General features: G+C 41.4%; 2 protein-coding genes and 1 pseudogene across 3 annotated transcripts in view; 2 read left to right on the top strand and 1 right to left on the bottom strand.

Moving 5' to 3' along the window:
* Tbc1d22b (TBC1 domain family member 22B) overlaps positions 1-1,896 on the top strand; it is an 85,205-nt gene extending 83,309 nt beyond the window's left edge. The window contains exon 13 of the mRNA XM_046450669.1: positions 1,575-1,896. Within this exon, the coding sequence (XP_046306625.1) occupies positions 1,575-1,625 (51 nt within the window). The 3' untranslated portion in view covers positions 1,626-1,896. The remainder of the gene's footprint in view (positions 1-1,574) is intronic.
* A 1,198-nt stretch (positions 1,897-3,094) lies between these two features.
* Positions 3,095-18,291, top strand: part of Rnf8 (ring finger protein 8) — a 52,418-nt gene continuing 37,221 nt past the window's right edge. The window contains exons 1-2 of one of the 2 annotated variants that reach the window (XR_006852983.2): positions 3,095-3,375; positions 17,710-17,838. Coding sequence is in view for 1 of the 2 variants with exons in the window: in XM_046450646.2 (XP_046306602.1) it covers positions 3,265-3,375; positions 17,710-17,838 (240 nt within the window). In the remaining variant the exon portion in view is untranslated. The remainder of the gene's footprint in view (positions 3,376-17,709; positions 17,839-18,291) is intronic. The other variant, XM_046450646.2, reaches the window with a different exon arrangement.
* On the bottom strand, positions 5,305-6,748 carry LOC124096694 (ribose-phosphate pyrophosphokinase 1-like; annotated as a pseudogene).

Raw genomic sequence — 18,291 nt, 5'->3', positions numbered from 1 at the left:
CCTCTGGAGATCAAGTAATAATTGTATACATACGTATAGAACATATGCACATGAATATGTGTAAGCATTCATAAATGTGTGTATAGAGGGGCTAGTTCACCTGTATATTTACTTGCTCCAACAGGTAAGAGGGTCTAGAAGCAATGACATCCCAGCAGCAACAATCACATCTAGTGCCCATATCTTGGTTTCTTAACCAAGGAACAAAGGCGCTCTGGAGAATTGGTTGGTTTTAGGTCTGGATCACTTTGTGCCAGAAGTATGGAGGTGCTCAATAAAATACAAAGATGGGAGTATGCCATCACAGCCCACTAGAAGAGTGGCTAAAGCAAAAAAGGATTTGAGTAATATAGTAATAAAGCAGTATTGGACTATAACCCAGAGTATAAAATAAATATCCATAGGTCTATAATGATATTAATAAATTTGGGAACAAATAAATAAACAGGAGGAGTGACAAACCTTCTTTATAGAGAATCCCACTCTCTTTCTCTCTTTTCAGTACTGGGGATTGAACCACTGAGCTATGTCCCCAACCCTTTTTATTTCTTATCTTGAGACAGAGTCTCACTAAGTTGCCAAAGCTGGCCTCAAACTTGTGATCCTCCTACCTCAGCTTCCCGAGTTGCTGGGACACCATCCCCTGCCCCATTTGCTCTTAAAGAAGTGGAGCTTAACTCCCTACTTCTTCAGCCGGGCTTCTAATATTGACTTTTTCCAAAGTATACATTATAGAAAAGGAGAAACAAGAGTAAGTTTACAGTGGAGAAACCTGACAAACACTACCCCAGCCAGGTGCTCAAGATTAACATCGATAGTGATTATTTGTGTTGATAGCATGTACCCCAGATATGAGTATGGTGGTTTACCTTCATGGTCTTCCATCTCAAAGTAACCCTGGTCTAATTATAAGAAAAACATGGGGTAAGTTACAACTGAGGGGATTCTTCAAAATACCTGCCAGTCGTCTTAAAATTGTCAAGGTCATCCAAAGTAAGGAAGGCTGAGCATAATACTCCTGTAATCCCAGCAGCTTGGGAGGCTGAGACAGCTGAGAGAGGAGGATCACAAGTTTGAGGCCAGCCTCGGCAACTAAGCGAGGTCCTAAGCAATTTAGTGAGACTATGTCTCAGGGAAAAAAAAAAGGTGGGGGGAGGCTGGGGATATGGCTCAGTTGGTAGAGTGCTTGCTTAGATGCACAAGTCCCTGGGTTCAATCCCTAACACCAAAAAAAAAAAAAAAAAAAAAAAAGGTCTAGAGATCTGTCACAGGCAAGAGAAGCCTAAGGAAACACAGATTAAGTGTCAAGATGGCCTCTATGTGCAGTTGCTGGGATAGAATGCTAAGGTGGGAAACCAACAGACACACATCCATACATCCGCAGTCTAGGGAAGCTTGTCCAGACTGCGTCTATGGCTCCCCCTCATTGTCCTGGCCCTCTGTGAAGATAGGGGCTGCAGTTCTTGATCTTATAGTGCCACAAAGATGAAGCAATCCAAGCTGGGTTTGCAACCAGAGTTAGGACATTAGGCTTTGGAAACAGACTAATTGTCTTTTTTTTTTTTTTAACACAGGTGTGCTGGGGTACTGAGGATGGAAACCAGGGAGGGCCTCAGGCATGCTAGCTCAGCTCTACCACCCAGCTCCATCCCCAGTTCCCCCATTTGTTACTTTTCAAACCAACAAATTTGTTTCTTTTTTACTTTTCAAAGTCACAAATGTGTTACTAAACCTCCCTATGTCTCTTCTTTTATCCTCCCCAAAGTAGGAGTTATAATTGTAACCACCATCATGAAATAGTTCATGAAGAACTCTTAAAATCAAGTTGGTAGGAGGTTTGGACTAGTCTCTGGTTAGTGCTCAATAAATGTTAGCCCTTAATTGTTATACTTTTTATTATTCATTTAGTACACTTTTTTTCTGATAGAACTTACTATAACTAAATTATTAAGCAGGTATTGGAAAATTGAGAAAGCAAAAGGCAGCACTGAGCTATCAGAATAGTTACTACAGGTAGCAACTATGACCCTATACTGGAGAATCCAAGGGAAGGAGTTGAAATTGCAATTAAAAAAAATTAATGGCTTACAGAGGATAATTTACATACCACAAAATCCACCCATTGGAAGTGTGCATACCACAAAATCCACCCATTGGAAGTAAACTTGTACAGGTGTGCAATCATAACAATATACTTTTAGAACATTTCTATTACTACCCCCTTCACAAGCTCATTTGCATTCAACACTCACTTCCTCAATTAGCCACTGGTACCTGTGCTTCCTGTCTATGTAGATTTGCCTAGAATAAAATTTTAAAATCCACTAACAAAAGGAGATCGTGCAAAATGGATGAAATTTAGGAAAAGAATAAGCAACCTAAAATGTATCACAAGTGTGTGTGGGAACACACCTGTAAACCCAGCTACTAGGGTGTCTGAGGCAGGACGATGGCCAATTCAAGGCTAGCCTCAGTCATTTAGCAAGATCCTGTCTCAAAAAAAAAAAAAAAAAAAAAAAGGCTAGAGATGTGGCTCAGTGGTAAAGCGCCCCCACGTTCAATCTCCAGTATCACTCTCCACCTCCACAAATCTCAAATCTCAAGTTATTTTAAAAGTAGGTCATAATGGGTTGGGGGTGGGGCTTACTGACAGACCAGGTATTTCAAAAAGCCCGGCGCGGGCGCGGAGGACGGACGCGAGGTGATGGGGAGCGATGGGGTCCCGCTGGGGCGACCTGGGGGTGGAAGAGAGCCGGGGAACGGGAGCGGCGGCGTCGGGGCGGCTTATCCCAGCTCTTTGGTGGGCAGAGGCAGGAGGATGGGAAATTCGGCAACTGAGATACTGGGTGAGGGAACGCGGGCTACAGTTTAAGTAACAGGGTTATCATCATCACGATGTGGCCATAAAGCAAAAAAAAAATCTTTAAAAGGGGAAAAATAAGGAGCGGTTCCAGTTCGGGTGCGTAAGATTGGGGTGAGTTGTGAGGAATTTGTGACGCCAGAATCACAGCTGTGGGCCAGCCTGCCCCAGCCGGGACTAGCACCTGCGCCACCCTACGCGCAGGCGCGGCGCTCCAACTTCCCGGCTCCGGGTGCACCAGGCCCGCAGCCCGAGCTAGAGTTCGCATCGATCCCGATCTCCTAGCGATTGCTTCTGTCTGTTGTTTAGGTATGGCGCCGGCGAGGAAACCGAGAGACGGCTGGAACCGGGATCGGGACCAGAGTTTCGCTCGTTGCTGAGCGGCACCCAGGGCCTAGTGGGCTATGGGGGAGTCTGCTTCCTTGGTCACTGAAGACCACGCCGGTGGCCGGAGCTGGTGCTTGCGGCGGGTGGGGATGAACGGCGAGTGGCTGCTGCTGGAGGACGGACGCGAGGTGAGGGCAGGGGGTCCTGTTGTGGGGAGCGATGGGGTCCCGCTGGGGCGAGCTGGGGGTGGAAGGGAGCCGGGGACGGGAGCGGCAGCGTCGGGGCGGCTGCGATGAATGGGGAAGCCGGGGGATGGGAGAGCGAGGAGCAGCAAGAGGTGGGATCCTGGGCCGCGTAGTGAGCGCGATCGCGGGCGCGCGGTGGAGGGGTCTGAGGCGGGAGGTGTTGGGGGAGAAAGATGAAAGGGTTCCACTCGGGGGAGACCTTCGGGGCCCCGGAGGGCGGTGGGGACCGGGTCCAGGCCCATGGTGCCGAGGGGGTAAGATGGCCCCTGGAGGGCGGCTGGGCCGGAGGGCGGCCGGAGCTGGTGTACGCCGACCGCGGCGTGGAGGAGCAGGGCCGGGCAGAGCAGAGGCCGGGGCCGGGCCGTTGGGGTCGCCCGGAGCCCGCGGTGCCGGCCACGGAGGCGGCGCGGCCCGGACCGAAACGCCGCCCGAGGTCTGATGCGGTGTGAACTTTCTCGAGTTTATTTTGAAACCGATTGCGAATTAGATGTGTCATCCTTCAGGTACTCATGTAAGAATGACTTCTTTCTTTCCGTCTCTTTGAGGTAGATCGGCTGGTCGGGATGGGTCAAGTTTAGCCTGGGAGTCTGTGTGCCTCCAAGTGGCGCCCCCTGAGATGGGTCAGGATGGGGATTCAGAGTTCTCCCCAGAGGTTGCTGACACTGTTTGATAAATGCAGATGAACAAAGAATAATAAATGCATGTTAAAAATAAAAACAAAAAGGAAGGGTGAGGCCTGGTACCAGTGGGGGAGGGGGCGCTAGAAGTGGGGTGGTAGGGAGAGAATTGCAGACAGCTTGGAAAAAACTGGGTCAGGAACAAGCTCTCGGTGATGAGGAGCCATTTGGGTTTTGGAAGTCATTTGTATGAAAAGTTCACTTTGCGGTAATACTGAGTGGTAGTGTTGTAAGTTAAATAAGCCTTGATTATTATTTAGTTTTAGTTAGGTCTTTCTTTCTAGATTATTTTTTTAAGGTTTTTCTTATAAGCCATCTAGTCTCAATGTAGTTTCCCAGATATTTATCTAGTGCTTATGTTGTTTGGTGTACTTATAAGACAGACAGATGATGACTTCTGTAGTCAAAGAGCTTATGGCTTGAATGAGAAAATTTATACAGTGAAGTAGTCTGACAGTATGTGGGCTGAATAATTAAATGCCAAAACGTGAATTATTTAGTAATAGTCTAAAGCACTAGTTCCTTAAGTCAAGGAAGGCTTCAGGTCCAGCCTTAAATGTTGCTAAATAAAGAGATTATGAAGGGTTACTTTGTGTATAATTTACATACATTACTTGATCTGGTCCTGTAGATGAACTGCACACACACAACTGCGTGTGGCAGTTTAATAGTCAAGTGTTAACTTATTCCTTTTTTTTTTTTCTTCACACACAGACACTTTATTAGTTTCCTCTACAAGAGACAGTAACATCAAACTTTTAACAGAAATGTCAGGTCATTTGAGAGGCCAAACAGATTCTAGGAGGGAAGACCACCTAAAACTCATGACCACCATTAAAGTAGGAAGGTTAAGCTACAGCAAATTATCTAACGTGAATGTTAGCAGTTACACAGCAGGAAGCAAGTTTGTGTTCAGAAGACTATGGTACAATGATAATTTGGGCCCAAGAGGGTATTTGGCCATAAAAAGGTCAAGATGGCTAAAGGTAAAGTCATAGAAAGGAATTGGCACAAAGGGACTACATGCTATGTGGTCAAGCAGATGGCAATGAATCAGGCTTCTTCCTCCCTAGAAATATTGGCTGCACTGTGCTACCCTCTCCCCCATGGTGATCTTACCCAACTGTTGTTTGCTTTTTTTTTTTTTTTTTTTCAGGCTGAGCTGCCTGCTCCTGCCTTAACACTTGCTCAGCTATGGAAATAGGTCTATGGAAAGCCCAGGGCTCTTGTTGTTAATTTAGCTTAGATCTTAGAGAACTTGTCACACATGGGCTGCTTTGTTACTAGTTGTTCTGACAAGGAAAAATCTCCAAAGCATTCACATGCAGAGTCTGAAAGTCCTCAACCATTCAAACAGCTTTATTCAACATCCTTAGAAGTCTGAAATCTTGCAGCAACTGAACTCTAGTTAGAGCTGTAAGATTCACAAAATCATTAAGGAAGCCAGAATGAGACAATGCAGTTAAGAAATCCCAACAGTTAATATCAATCTGTCTTTCCCCAATTTACAAAACTCTCAATTACATGATATGGGATGTAGAAAGCTATATAGGAGCAAGCTGGGTCTTCTGAATTTGTCATCAGATACCAAGGGAAAGAAGGAGTGGGGTTGATTTTATTTTTTAAAAAGCCTCAAGTTATTCTGTTATAAAAGAACATGGCTGAACAGGTAGGAAACAGATTCCCCATTATGAGTTCTCCTGATGGCTTCTGCAAGGATCATAGAGATGTCATTCACCACCTGTATTTTGGAGCAGTGCTTGCTTCATCTTGTCCTCCTGAGGTATGGTATCGATGAACACTACTACTTCAAAACATACATTACTGATGCAAGAAATGCCTGGCCCAGAAAAGAATTCATGAGTCAAGATAGCATGAACTCTGGTGGCTCCAGCTGAGAGAAGTTTGTCAGCTGCATGGCAGATGGTACCATATGTGACAGCCATGTCATCTACAAGGATAGCCACCTGATCGTTCACATCTCCCACTAACACCATGTGGTCCACTTCATTGGCCTTCTTCCATTCCTTGTGAAACAAGGCAAAGTCCACATTCAACTGGTCTGCAATGGAGGTCACTCTTGGTTCCACCAGCATCAGGTGACACAATAGTGCAGTTCCTCCACTCTGAGATATTCCCCCTACTCCACTTCAGGACAGCTGGCTCTGATGTCCACTAGGATATCAAAAAAGCCCTGATTTTGAGAAGCAAGATCCATGGTGATAATATGATCTGCACCAGCTACAGACAGCGTATTTTTAACAAGCTTGGCTAAGATTGGAACCCGGCTCTTATCTTTATCCTGCTGGGCATCTGGGAAACGTGGGATGATTGTAGCAATCCAGCTGGCTAAAGTGGTCTTGCAGGCATTAATCATGATCAAAAGCTCCATTAGATTGTTGATTTTACCACAGCCACTCTGATTGATGTAGACATTATCTCCATGTACACTTTCACCAGTTTCTACACGGGTCTCCTGGTTGCTGAATTTCTTGGTTGCACCTTGCCTAGCTCTAGGCCCAGGTGGTCAGCAGCTTTCTGGTGTAAGTCCTGATGGGAGCTGCCACTGAAGATTTTGATATTTGGCATCTTGGGCACTTACCCTAGGTGCTCTTCACTCAGCGATCGCTGCTGCTGCAGGGTTCTGAACTGAAATTGACTCGGAGAGTTAATATTAACCACTAACCTTTGCTACTGCGCCATTTTCAAGTGTTAACTTATTCTTTTAGATCAGTTCAATGAATTACTTCATTAATTTCTCCTGAATAGCTTGGGAGGTAGTCCTGGATTTTGCAGGAGAAGGGAGGATAAGGGAAAATAATGATGTAAGACAAGGAGTCTATAAAGCTGGGCGTAGGATTATGTTTGTAATCCCAGCAATTTGGGAGGCTGAGGCAGGAAGATTGCAGGTTCAAGGCCTGCCTCAGCAACTTAACCAGGCCCTAAGCAATTTAGTGAGACCCTGTCTAAAAATAAAAATGGCTGGGAATGTAGTTCAGTGGTAAAACAACATTAATCCCCTTTGCCAAAACCCAAAAACCCAAGTCCATAAAGCACTTCTAGATATGTTCTAACCTATTTGATAGATTTGTATGGGCCCACCTCTGTGGGGAGAGACCAATACAAACCAAGTGAATGGAAAAAACATACTGGGGACATTATGGCTTGCCTGGTAGCCTGTGTGTAGAAGCTTGCCAGGCCTGGTTGTCTGCAAGGTCAGGTCTTAGACAGTAGTTAGAGCTTAGCCTATAGTGTATGTGAAGAGAGTCTGAATTAAAGCCAAGATGAAGTCTTACAGTAATGGTTCTTAAACCACTAGTTGGTTTGCACAGATTTTTAAGAGGTGTGGTGATATCATTTAATTATAACAGCAGTCAGTTCCCCACCTTTCCAGTTCCTTTCAAAGTTTCAGATTTTGCAGATGAAAAAATAAAACATGGCTTCCCTCATTTTGTTGAAGGGAATACTATAGTAAAATTATCTGTTGGTCATGGTATTTTAAACTTTTTAATACCTGTTCAGAGTTCGGTGTAAAAACAAATGTTTTATTGCAAATTGACTAGTTCTTAGGTCCTATAACTATCATCCCTAAAGCCATAATATCTTTTTTTTCTTGTTTTCTTCTCTCATATCTGGTTTTCTTAAAGCTTTCTGCCCTAAGTGGGTTGAAAAAGGGAAAGGATGGTTTTCATCTGGGAAACAGCAGGAGTTGTGCCCAGGTGGAAAGGGTAGCATTAGTGAAGGTGGACAGGGTCAAGATGAACTTCTAGATCAATAATGTCAACATGCTCAAAGGCTTGCAAAACTGTTGTAAATGGATTTCCAAATGAGCATGGCTGTACTCTTTTAACTGTAGTATAGGTGAAATATCAGAATGCTAAGGTAAATTCTTGAATGAAAGAGTGAAAGGATGTGAAAAAAATCTTTCCTGGATTTGCAGTCTGTAGAAGGCAATTCAGAAAAAGGCACTCCTTTGTTTTTTCTGTACTGTTTTCCCTGGTGGCAATCAGGCTGTTTCCCCCTCAAGTATTAAAATGGCAGGTGGAAATTTTTTTTTTTTTTTTTTTTTTAATATTTATTTTTTAGATTTTTGGGTGGACACAACATCTTTGTTTGTATGTGGTGCTGAGGATCGAACCCGGGCCGCACGCATGCTAGGCGAGCGCGCTACCGCTTGAGCCACATCCCCAGCCCCTGGAAATTTTTATTTCCTCTGGGGGAAGGAAAAAAAAAAAAAAACTATCAAAGCTGGGTGCGGTGGGTACAGGCCTATAATCTCAGCAACTCTGGTGACTGAGGCAGGAGGATCACAAGTTCCAGGCCAGCCTCAGCAATTGAGTGTGTTCCTGAGCAACTTAGGGAGATCCTGTCTCAAAATCAAAAATAAAAAGGCCTGGTGATATAGTACTGTAGTAAAGCACCCCAGTTCCAAAAACAAAAAAGAAAAATGAAAAAAAGCTACCAGGATGGAAATTCATACTGAATGTGAATGACAGGTAATCGTTATACACTTTCCTCCCCCAACTATGATGGGACCAAACCTCGCGCCTCTTGCATGCTTAGCAAGGGCTCTACCACTGAGCTATGCCCCAGCCTTCAGAGGAACTTCTATAATTAAATGTTAAACTGTCAAAAGCTTCGGACAAAAGAGTTTTGGTAGAGATGGCCACCACAATGTTTTAAAGGGAAACAAGTCTGATTTTTAAGAGTTCCTAGCTGGTGCTCCATATTTTCAAGTGTAATAATTTAGCTTCCAACTTCTGACCTAAAAAATGTCCATTCTAGAATCTGGAAGGACCCATAGGCAAGATCTCTTTGTCCTTCTATTCATTTAGAAATATTTGATGAACACCATGTCCAGTATAGGAATACTGTGTTAAAAAAAAGATAAAGTCCCTGCTCATGAAATTTATGTTCTAGGAAATGCGGAGGGGGAGGTCAAACAAGCAAGATAATTTAATCATGATAAGTGCATGCTAATAACGGCGGAAGTAGTGTAGACAGCAACATTAGATAAGGGTAATCAGTGTAGGCCTCTGAGGAGTTGAAACTTGAAAAAGATGAGAAAAGTAGCCTATGCAAAAGTCTGAGAAAAGAGTGTCTTAAGAAAAGAGTGTTTTAAGCAGAGGGGACAAGTAAAAAAAAAAAAACCCTCCAGTAAGCTGGAACTTGGAGGAGGTTAAGGAACAAAAAGAAGGCTCAAGTGGCTGAAGAAGCAAGCTAGTGTTGGCAGCCCAGTATGAGTCTGAGACTAAAGAGGAGGTCAGGACATTCAGGGCCTTATAGTCCATGGGAAGAAGTTTGGATGGTGGAAGGATTTTAAAGAAAGAGAAATAATCTGATTTAAAATTTTTATATCACCACTGATGCTACATGAAAAATACAATTTAGGGGAGCTAGAGTAGGAGCAGAAACAGCAGGTGGCCAGGACATTTGGACTCAGATAGTGTCTGGAGAGGTAGAAGTGAATAGATTATGAATTATGGCCAGTAGAATTACTGATGTTTTATTGTTTATTTATTTATTTTTGGTACTAGGGATTGAACCCAGGGGCACTCAACCACTGAGCCACATCCTCAGCCCTTTTTTTGTATTTTATTTAGAGACAGGGTTTTACTGAGTTGCTTAGGGCCTCGCCAAGTTGCTGAGGCTGGCTATGAACTTGGGATCCTCCTGCCTCAGCCTCCCAAGATGCTGGAATTAACAGGTGTGCCCAGCAGATTGCTAATGTTTAAAATGTGGAGATGAGGAATAGATGAATCAAAAATGACTTCTAGATTTTAGGCTGAGCATTTGGTTGGATGACATTGTCAATTACTGAAATGAGAATTTGGGAGGAGTGACTAGATTAGGTCAGAGACAGTCAAGGTAGACTTTTATTTTTCCTTCTCCCCCTCCTCCCAGGGGTGCTGTACCACTGAACTACTTCTTTGAGCCCTTCTTAAAATTTCAAGACAGGGTCTCGCTAAGTTGCTGAGGCTGGCCTTGAATTTGAAATCCTGCTGCCTTAGCCTCTTGAGTTGCTGGGATTACCAGGGTGCAATGCCATACCTGGCTTCATTAATCTTTAAGGAACTGAAGACAAGGATGATTCTGAAAGATTTTCAGAAAGAGCAAAGAGGGTAGGTCTTAGAACCCCACAGACTTTCTATGTATGTGTGTGTATGTTTCTGGGGATTGAGCCCAGGGTGTTCTTCCACTGAACTATATCCCCCACCCTTTTCAAAACATTATTTTTTATTTTGGGAAAGGATCTTGCTAAATTGTAGAGACTTGTGAGCCTCCCGCCTCAGCCTTCCTAGTCACTGGGATTATAGGCATGCACACTGTGTTTGGCTAGAAAACCACAAACTTTAAAACTTCAATATTTCCAGTTAAGGTTGTGGAAGGGGTCATTAAAGAGAGCACTTGTGCACTGAAAATAATAAGCAGGAAAGATCTGGATCTAAGAAGAATTTCATTTCCTTCTTTCACAGGGTTATTATGAACTTGACAAGTCCATCAGAAAATATGGTAGATGTGAATTTGGGCTTCTTTTCAATCTTTGCCAGAGGCACTCAACACTTTCCTTATGGCTAAGATGGAGGATATTGACTCAGTGCAAAGACTTTTGGTTGAATTTTAATTGATTGAAAGTATACCTAAGTTATGTGGGAGAATGTTTGCTAGGCTTTCCCTGAGAGCTTTGTTTTTGGCTACTTCCCATTTCAATATTTTTTTAAAATATTTATTTTTTAGTGTAGTTGGACACAATACCTTTATTTTATTTATTTATTTATTTATTTATTTATTTATTTATTTTTTTCTAATACTTAGCAAAATATTTTTATTAAATGAACAAAGATGATAAGAGCACATTACTCACATAGCCCAAATCAACTAGATGGTAAAAATTAACTGTTTTGTAGCTCCTAAAATTTTGGCATTTATTTTTTTTATTTTTTTTTTTTTTTAATTTTTTATTGTGGGTTGTTCAAAACATTACAAATTTCTTGACATATCATATTCCACACTTTGATTCTAGTGGGTTATGAACTCCCACCTTCACCCCATACACAGATTGCAGATTCACATCAGTTACACATCCATTGATTTACAAATTGCCATACTAGTGTCTGTTGTGCTCCGCTGCCTTTCCCATCATCCACCCTCCCCCCTCCCCACCTCTCCCCTCCCCTCCCCTCCTCTCTCTCTACCCCCTCCACTGTATAACCCTGAGGGTCTCCTTCCATTACCGTGCAATTTACCTTCTCTCTCCCTTTCCCTCCCACCTCTCATCCCTGTTAAATGTTAATCTTCTTCTCCTGTTCTTCGTCCCTACTCTGTTCTTAGTTACTTTCCTTATATCAAAGAAGACATTTGGCATTTGTTTTTTAGGGATTGGCTAGCTTCACTTAGCATAATCTGCTCTAATGCCATCCATTTCCCTGTAAATTCTATGATTTTGTCATTTTTTAATGCAGAGTAATACTCCATTGTGTATAAATGCCACATTTTTTTTATCCATTCGTCTATTGAAGGGCATCTAGGTTGGTTCCACAGTCTTGCTATTGTGAACTGTGCTGCTATGAACATCGATGTAGCAGTGTCCCTGTAGCATGCTCTTTTTAGGTCTTTAGGGAATAGACCAAGAAGGGGAATAGCTGGGTCAAATGGTGGCTCCATTCCCAGCTTTCCAAGAAATCTCCATACTGCTTTCCAAATTGGCTGCACCAATCTGCAGTCCCACCAGCAATGTACAAGTGTACCCTTTTCCCCACATCCTCGCCAGCACTTGTTGTTGTTTGACTTCCTAATGGCTGCCAATCTTACTGGAGTGAGATGGTATCTTAGGGTGGTTTTGATTTGCATTTCTCTGACAGCTAGAGATGTTGAGCATTTTTTCATGTACTTGTTGATTGACTGTATGTCCTCCTCTGTGAAGTGTCTGTTCAGGTCCTTGGCCCATTTGTTGATTGGGTTGTTTGTTCTCTTATTGTCTAATTTTTTGAGTTCTTTGTATACTCTGGATATTAGGGCTCTATCTGAAGTGTGAGGAGTAAAGATTTGTTCCCAGGATGTAGGCTCCCTATTTACCTCTCTTATTGTTTCTTTTGCTGAGAAAAAACTTCTTAGTTTGAGTAAGTCCCATTTGTTGATTCTAGTTATTAACTTTTGTGCTATGGGTGTCCTATTGAGGAATTTGGAGCCCGACCCCACCGACTGTAGATCGTAGCCAACTTTTTCTTCTATCAGACGGCGCGTCTCTGATTTGATATCAAGTTCCTTGATCCATTTTGAATTCACTTTTGTGCATGGCGAGAGAAAGGGATTCAGTTTCATTTTGTTGCATATGGATTTCCAGTTTTCCCAGCACCATTTGTTGAAGATGCTATCCTTCCTCCATTGCATGCTTTTAGCCCCTTTATCAAATATAAGATAGTTGTAGTTTTGTGGATTGGTTTCTGTGTCCTCTATTCTGTACCATTGGTCCACACGCCTGTTTTGGTACCAGTACCATGCTGTTTTTGTTACTATTGCTCTGTAGTATAGTTTGAAGTCTGGTATCGCTATACCGCCTGATTCACACTTCTTGCTTAGCATTGTTTTTGCTATTCTGGGTCTTTTATTTTTCCATATGAATTTCATGATTGCTTTCTCTATTTCTACAAGAAATGCCATTGGGATTTTGATTGGCATTGCATTAAACCTATAGAGAACTTTTGGTAATATCGCCATTTTGATGATGTTAGTTCTGCCTATCCATGAACAGGGTATATTTTTCCATCTTCTAAGATCTTCTTCTATTTCTCTCTTTAGGGTTCTGTAGTTTTCATTGTATAAGTCTTTCACCTCTTTTGTTAGGTTGATTCCCAAGTATTTTATTTTTTTTGAAGATATTTTGAATGGAGTGGTTGTCCTCATTTCCATTTCAGAGGATTTGTCGCTGATATACAGGAATGCCTTTGATTTATGCGTGTTGATTTTAAATCCTGCCACTTTGCTGAATTCATTTATTAGCTCTAATAGTTTCTTTGTAGAGCCTTTTGGGTCTGCTAGATATAGAATCATATCATCTGCAAATAGTGATAATTTAATTTCTTCTTTTCCTATTTTTATGCCTTTAATTTCTTTCGTCTGTCTAATTGCTCTGGCCAGTGTTTCGAGAACTATGTTGAAGAGAAGTGGAGAGAGAGGGCATCCCTGTCTTGTTCCAGATTTTAGAGGGAATGCCTTCAGTTTTTCTCCATTCAGAATAATGCTAGCCTGAGGCTTAGCATAGATTGCTTTTACAATATTGAGGTATGTTCCTGTTATCCCTAGTTTTTCTAGAGTTTTGAACATAAAGGGATGCTGTACTTTGTCAAATGCTTTTTCCGCATCTATCGAGATGATCATATGGTTCTTATTTTTAAGTCTATTGATGTGGTGAATAACATTTATTGATTTCCGTATATTGAACCAGCCTTGCATCCCAGGGATGAATCCTACTTGATCATGGTGTACAATTTTTTTTATATGTTTTTGTATCCGATTCGCCAGAATTTTATTGAGGATTTTTGCATCTAGGTTCATTAGAGATATTGGTCTGTAGTTTTCTTTCTTTGAAGTGTCTTTGTCTGGTTTAGGTATCAGGGTGATGTTGGCCTCATAGAATGAATTTGGAAGTTCTCCCTCCTTTTCTATTTCCTGAAGTAGCTTGAAAAGTATTGGTATTAGTTCTTCTTTAAAGGTTTTGTAAAATTCTGCTGTATACCCATCGGGACCTGGGCTTTTCTTAGTTGGTAGTCTTTTGATGGTTTCTTCTATCTCCTCAATTGATATTGGTCTGTTTAGGTTTTCTATATCCTCCTGACTCAATCTGGGCAGATCATATGACTTAAGAAATTTATCTATGCCTTCACTATCTTCTAATTTATTGGAGTATAAGGATTCAAAATAGTTTTTGATTATCTTCTGTATTTCTGAAGTGTCTGTTGTGATATTGCCTTTTTCATCCCGTATGCTAGTAATTTGAGTTCTCTCTCTTCTTCTCTTCACTAGCATCGCTAAGGGTCTGTCGATTTTGTTTATTTTTTCAAAGAACCAACTTTTAGTTTTGTCAATTTTTTCAATTGTTTCTTTTGTTTCGATTTCATTAATTTCAGCTCTGATTTTAATTATTTCTTGCCTTCTACTTCTTTTGCTGTTGTTTTGCTCTTCTTTTTCAAGGATTTTGAGATGAAGTATGAGATCATTTATTTGTTGGTTTTTTCTTTTTTTAAGGAATGAACTCCAAGCAATGAATTTTCCTCTTAGAACTGCTTTCAATGTGTCCCATAGATTCCGATATGTTGTGTCTGTGTTTTCATTTATCTCTAAGAATTTTTTAATTTCCTCCTTGATGTCTTCTATAACCCATTGATCATTCAGTAACCTATTGTTCATTCTCCAATTGATGTATGCTTTTTCCTTCCTTCTTTTATCGTTGATTTTCAGTTTCATTCCATTATGATCAGATAAGATGCATGGTAATATCTCTACTCCTTTATATTGTCTAAGAGTTGCCCTGTGACATAATATATGATCTATTTTTGAGAAGGATCCATGTGCTGCTGAGAAAAAAGTGTAACTGCTTGATGTTGGGTGGTATACTCTATATATGTCAATTAGGTCTAGGTTATTAATAGTGTTATTGAGTTCTATAGTTTCCTTATTCAACTTTTGTTTGGAAGATCTGTCCAGTGGCGAGAGAGGTGTGTTGAAGTCTCCCATGATTATGGTGTGGTGGTCTATTAGACTCTTGAACTTGAGAAGAGTTTGTTTGACGAACATAGCTGCACCATTGTTTGGGGCATAAATATTTATGATTGTTATGTCTTGTTGGTGTATGGTTCCCTTAAGCAGTATGTAGTGTCCCTCTTTATCTCTTTTGATTAACTTTGGCTTGAAATCTATTTTATTTGATATGAGTATGGACACGCCTGCTTGTTTCCGAAGTCCATATGAGTGATATGATTTTTCCCAACCTTTCACCTTCAGCCTATGTATGTCTTTTCCTATCAAATGCGTCTCCTGTAGGCAGCATATTGTTGGGTCTTGTTTTGTGATCCATTCTACTAGCCTGTGTCTCTTAATTGGTGAGTTTAAGCCATTAACATTTAGGGTTATTATTGAGATATGGGTTGTTCTTCCAGCCATATTTGTTTATTTCTGTTACTAAACATTGTTTGTTTTCCTCTTTGATTGTTTCCCCCCCCCCTTTACTGTCCTACCTCCCACTGTTGGTTTTCATTGTTATTTTCCATTTCCTCTTCCTGTAATACTTTGGCTAGGATGTTTTGAAGAGATGGTTTTCTAGCTGCGAATTCTTTAAACTTTTGTTTATCGTGGAAGGTTTTAATTTCATTCTCCATCCTGAAGCTTAATTTCGCTGGATACACAATTCTTGGTTGGAACCCATTATCTTTCAGTGTTTGAAATATGTTATTCCAGGATCTTCTAGCTTTCAGAGTCTGTGTTGAAAGATCAGCTGTTATCCTGATTGGCTTGCCCCTAAATGTAATCTGCTTCCTTTCTCTTGTAGCTTTTAAAATTCTCTCCTTATTCTGTATGTTGGGCATCTTCATTATAATGTGTCTAGGTGTGGATCTCTTATGATTTTGCACATTCGGCGTCCTGTAGGCTTCTAGGATTTGGGATTCTGTCTCATTCTTCAAGTCTGGGAAGTTTTCTTGTATTATTTCATTGAATAGACTGCTCATTCCTTTGGTTTGGAGCTCTGTACCTTCCTGTATCCCAATGACTCTTAAGTTTGGTCTCTTAATGTTATCCCATATTTCTTGGATGTTCTGCTCATGGTTTCTTAACAGTCTTGCTGAGCTGTCTATGTTCTTTTCCAGTTGAAATACTTTGTCTTCATTGTCTGATGTTCTATCTTCTAAGTGTTCTACTCTGTTGGTAGTATTCTCCATTGAGTTTTTAAGTTGGTTTATTGCTTCCTGCATTTCTAGGATTTCTGATTGCTTGTTTTTTATAACCTCTATCTCCCTGTATAGTTGATCCTTTGCTTCCTGGATTTGTTTGCGTAATTCGTTGTCGAAGTGATCTTTCATTGTCTGATTTTGCTGTTTAATGTCTTCCTTGATACTCCAGATCATCTGAAGCATGTATATCCTGAATTCTTTATCTGACATTCCATCTGCTGCAGCTGTTACCTCTTCTAAAGTTGCGTTGACCTGCATTGCTTGTGGTCCTTTCTTTCCTTGTCTTTTCATACTGCTTGCGTATCTTTCCTGCAGGTGCGGGCGGCGGCTCTGCTCTCTCCTTATTCCAATTGGGGTGTCGTGGCTACCACGCCGGCAGGTCACTGGGCCTGTTCTGGGAGCTGGTGGCGGCTCTGTTCTGCCCCTACTCCAATTGGGGTGACGTGTCTGTCGTACCAGCAGGCCACTGGGCCTGTCCTGCTGGTCGGTCGCAGATCTGCCCACCTTTCGGGCACGAGTGGAGGCTCTGCTTTGCCTTATTTATTTATTTTTATGTGGTGCTGAGGATTGAACCCAGGGCCCCACGTGCTAGGTGAGCGCTCTCCTGCTAATCCACAACCCCAGTCCCCCAATTTCAATATTTTTTATCTGTGTCTTGAGTGAAGGTACAGAATGAACTGCCATGTTAATTTGGTGAGAGACTGAATCTAGAAGGTATATTGAATATGTCTGATCAGATGGCCGATTAAAAATTCAGAAAAGTCTTGACAAACTGGTGTGATAGCCTAGACTAACAAGATGAAATTTAATAGAAATCAATGTAAGGTCCTACACTTGAATCCAGATTTTCCCAACTAGTCAAGTATAGAATGGAAGAGACATGACTTAGCATAACAATTCTTGGGGGAGGGGAGACCAAGAAATATAATCATTTCTAAGTCTGAGATTACATTGGCAGAGTACTGTATCTGCTGTGGAAGCAAATGCAATTTGCATTCTATGCTAATAATATCTAGAACTGGGAAAGTGATAACTTGAATTTGACTGTGTGGTAAAATTACATTTAATTTTCTTAATACAGTATCCAGGAATAAAGACAAACCAGGAGTCCTTTCACAGACCCATTAGAATGACAGACTCAAACCCATCCCCTGGGAATTAGGTTGAAGTAATTGGGAACACAGCCAGGGAGAGAGAAGTCTCAGTAGACATTTTATAGATGAGGTGGAAGGAGGATTAGAGATTTTCTGATGGTCCCCAGTGCAGAACCAGGGCCAATAAATGGAATTTGTAGAGAGAAAGATCCAAGTTATAGCCATTAAAAAATCCTAAGGCCTGACTTATATAAAGGCAGTGTTCAAGAAGAGTTGATGGGCTTGTGTAGAAAGAATTCTTCCATGTTATGGCTTCCTGAACCAGATAACCTTTCAGGGTCTTAACTTCCTTCAGCTTTTTCTTGTCACAGTTTCTTGACTTTCTACTTGGTGGCTCCCTTGGCAGCTGAAGAGGAGATAGCAAATGAACTGTTTGGATTCCACAGGAATCTGGTTTCTCAAACTGGGGCTTGTGTACACTGTTGGTTGATAAGATATAAAGGACCTCCTTTTTCAGTACAATGATTGATTATCTCTCTTGCATCGTTGTTGTTTTCCCAGGTGACTATAGGCCGAGGATTTGGTGTCACATACCAACTGGTATCAAAAATTTGCCCTCTGATGATTTCTCGCAACCACTGTGTTTTGAAGCAGAATCCTGAGGGTCAATGGACAATTATGGACAACAAGGTACAGGAATTCACAGATTCACCTAATTGCTTTTATTTATTTTTAAATTAATTTTTAAAAATTTCTTTTTTTTTTTTTGCTATAATTTTGATTATGCCAAGATAATTTCTAATGCTTGGGTTGAAATTTGTTACCATGAAGGAAACATCTGAATTGGGGATGTAGGTCTTATTCCAAAAACTAGGCTAAGTTACTGGAGGAATTGACCCTTTTGAGATGCAGAACTCTGGGAATCTGCTGAAATTTCTGTAGTGTATCTACAGCTCAGGGGACAGGAGAGGAGAAAGAAAGTGAGCACTTAGCTCCTTTCCTTCCTCACTCCTTTAAATCAGAGCAATTCCCTCCCTCATCTATTTCTCTTTCTCTATTTTTGGCATTGGAGATTGAACTAGGGCCTTGCATGTGCTAGGCAAATGCTCCACTGATGTACATCCCAGTTCTCCTCCTTTTTTT

Source organism: Marmota monax, unplaced genomic scaffold (genome assembly GCF_021218885.2).
Source record: "Marmota monax isolate L192 unplaced genomic scaffold, Marmota_monax_Labrador192_F-V1.1 WCK01_AAM20220418_F8-fsc00127, whole genome shotgun sequence".
Taxonomy (NCBI): Eukaryota; Metazoa; Chordata; class Mammalia; order Rodentia; family Sciuridae; genus Marmota; species Marmota monax.
This window is presented reverse-complemented; position numbering and strand designations above follow the sequence as displayed.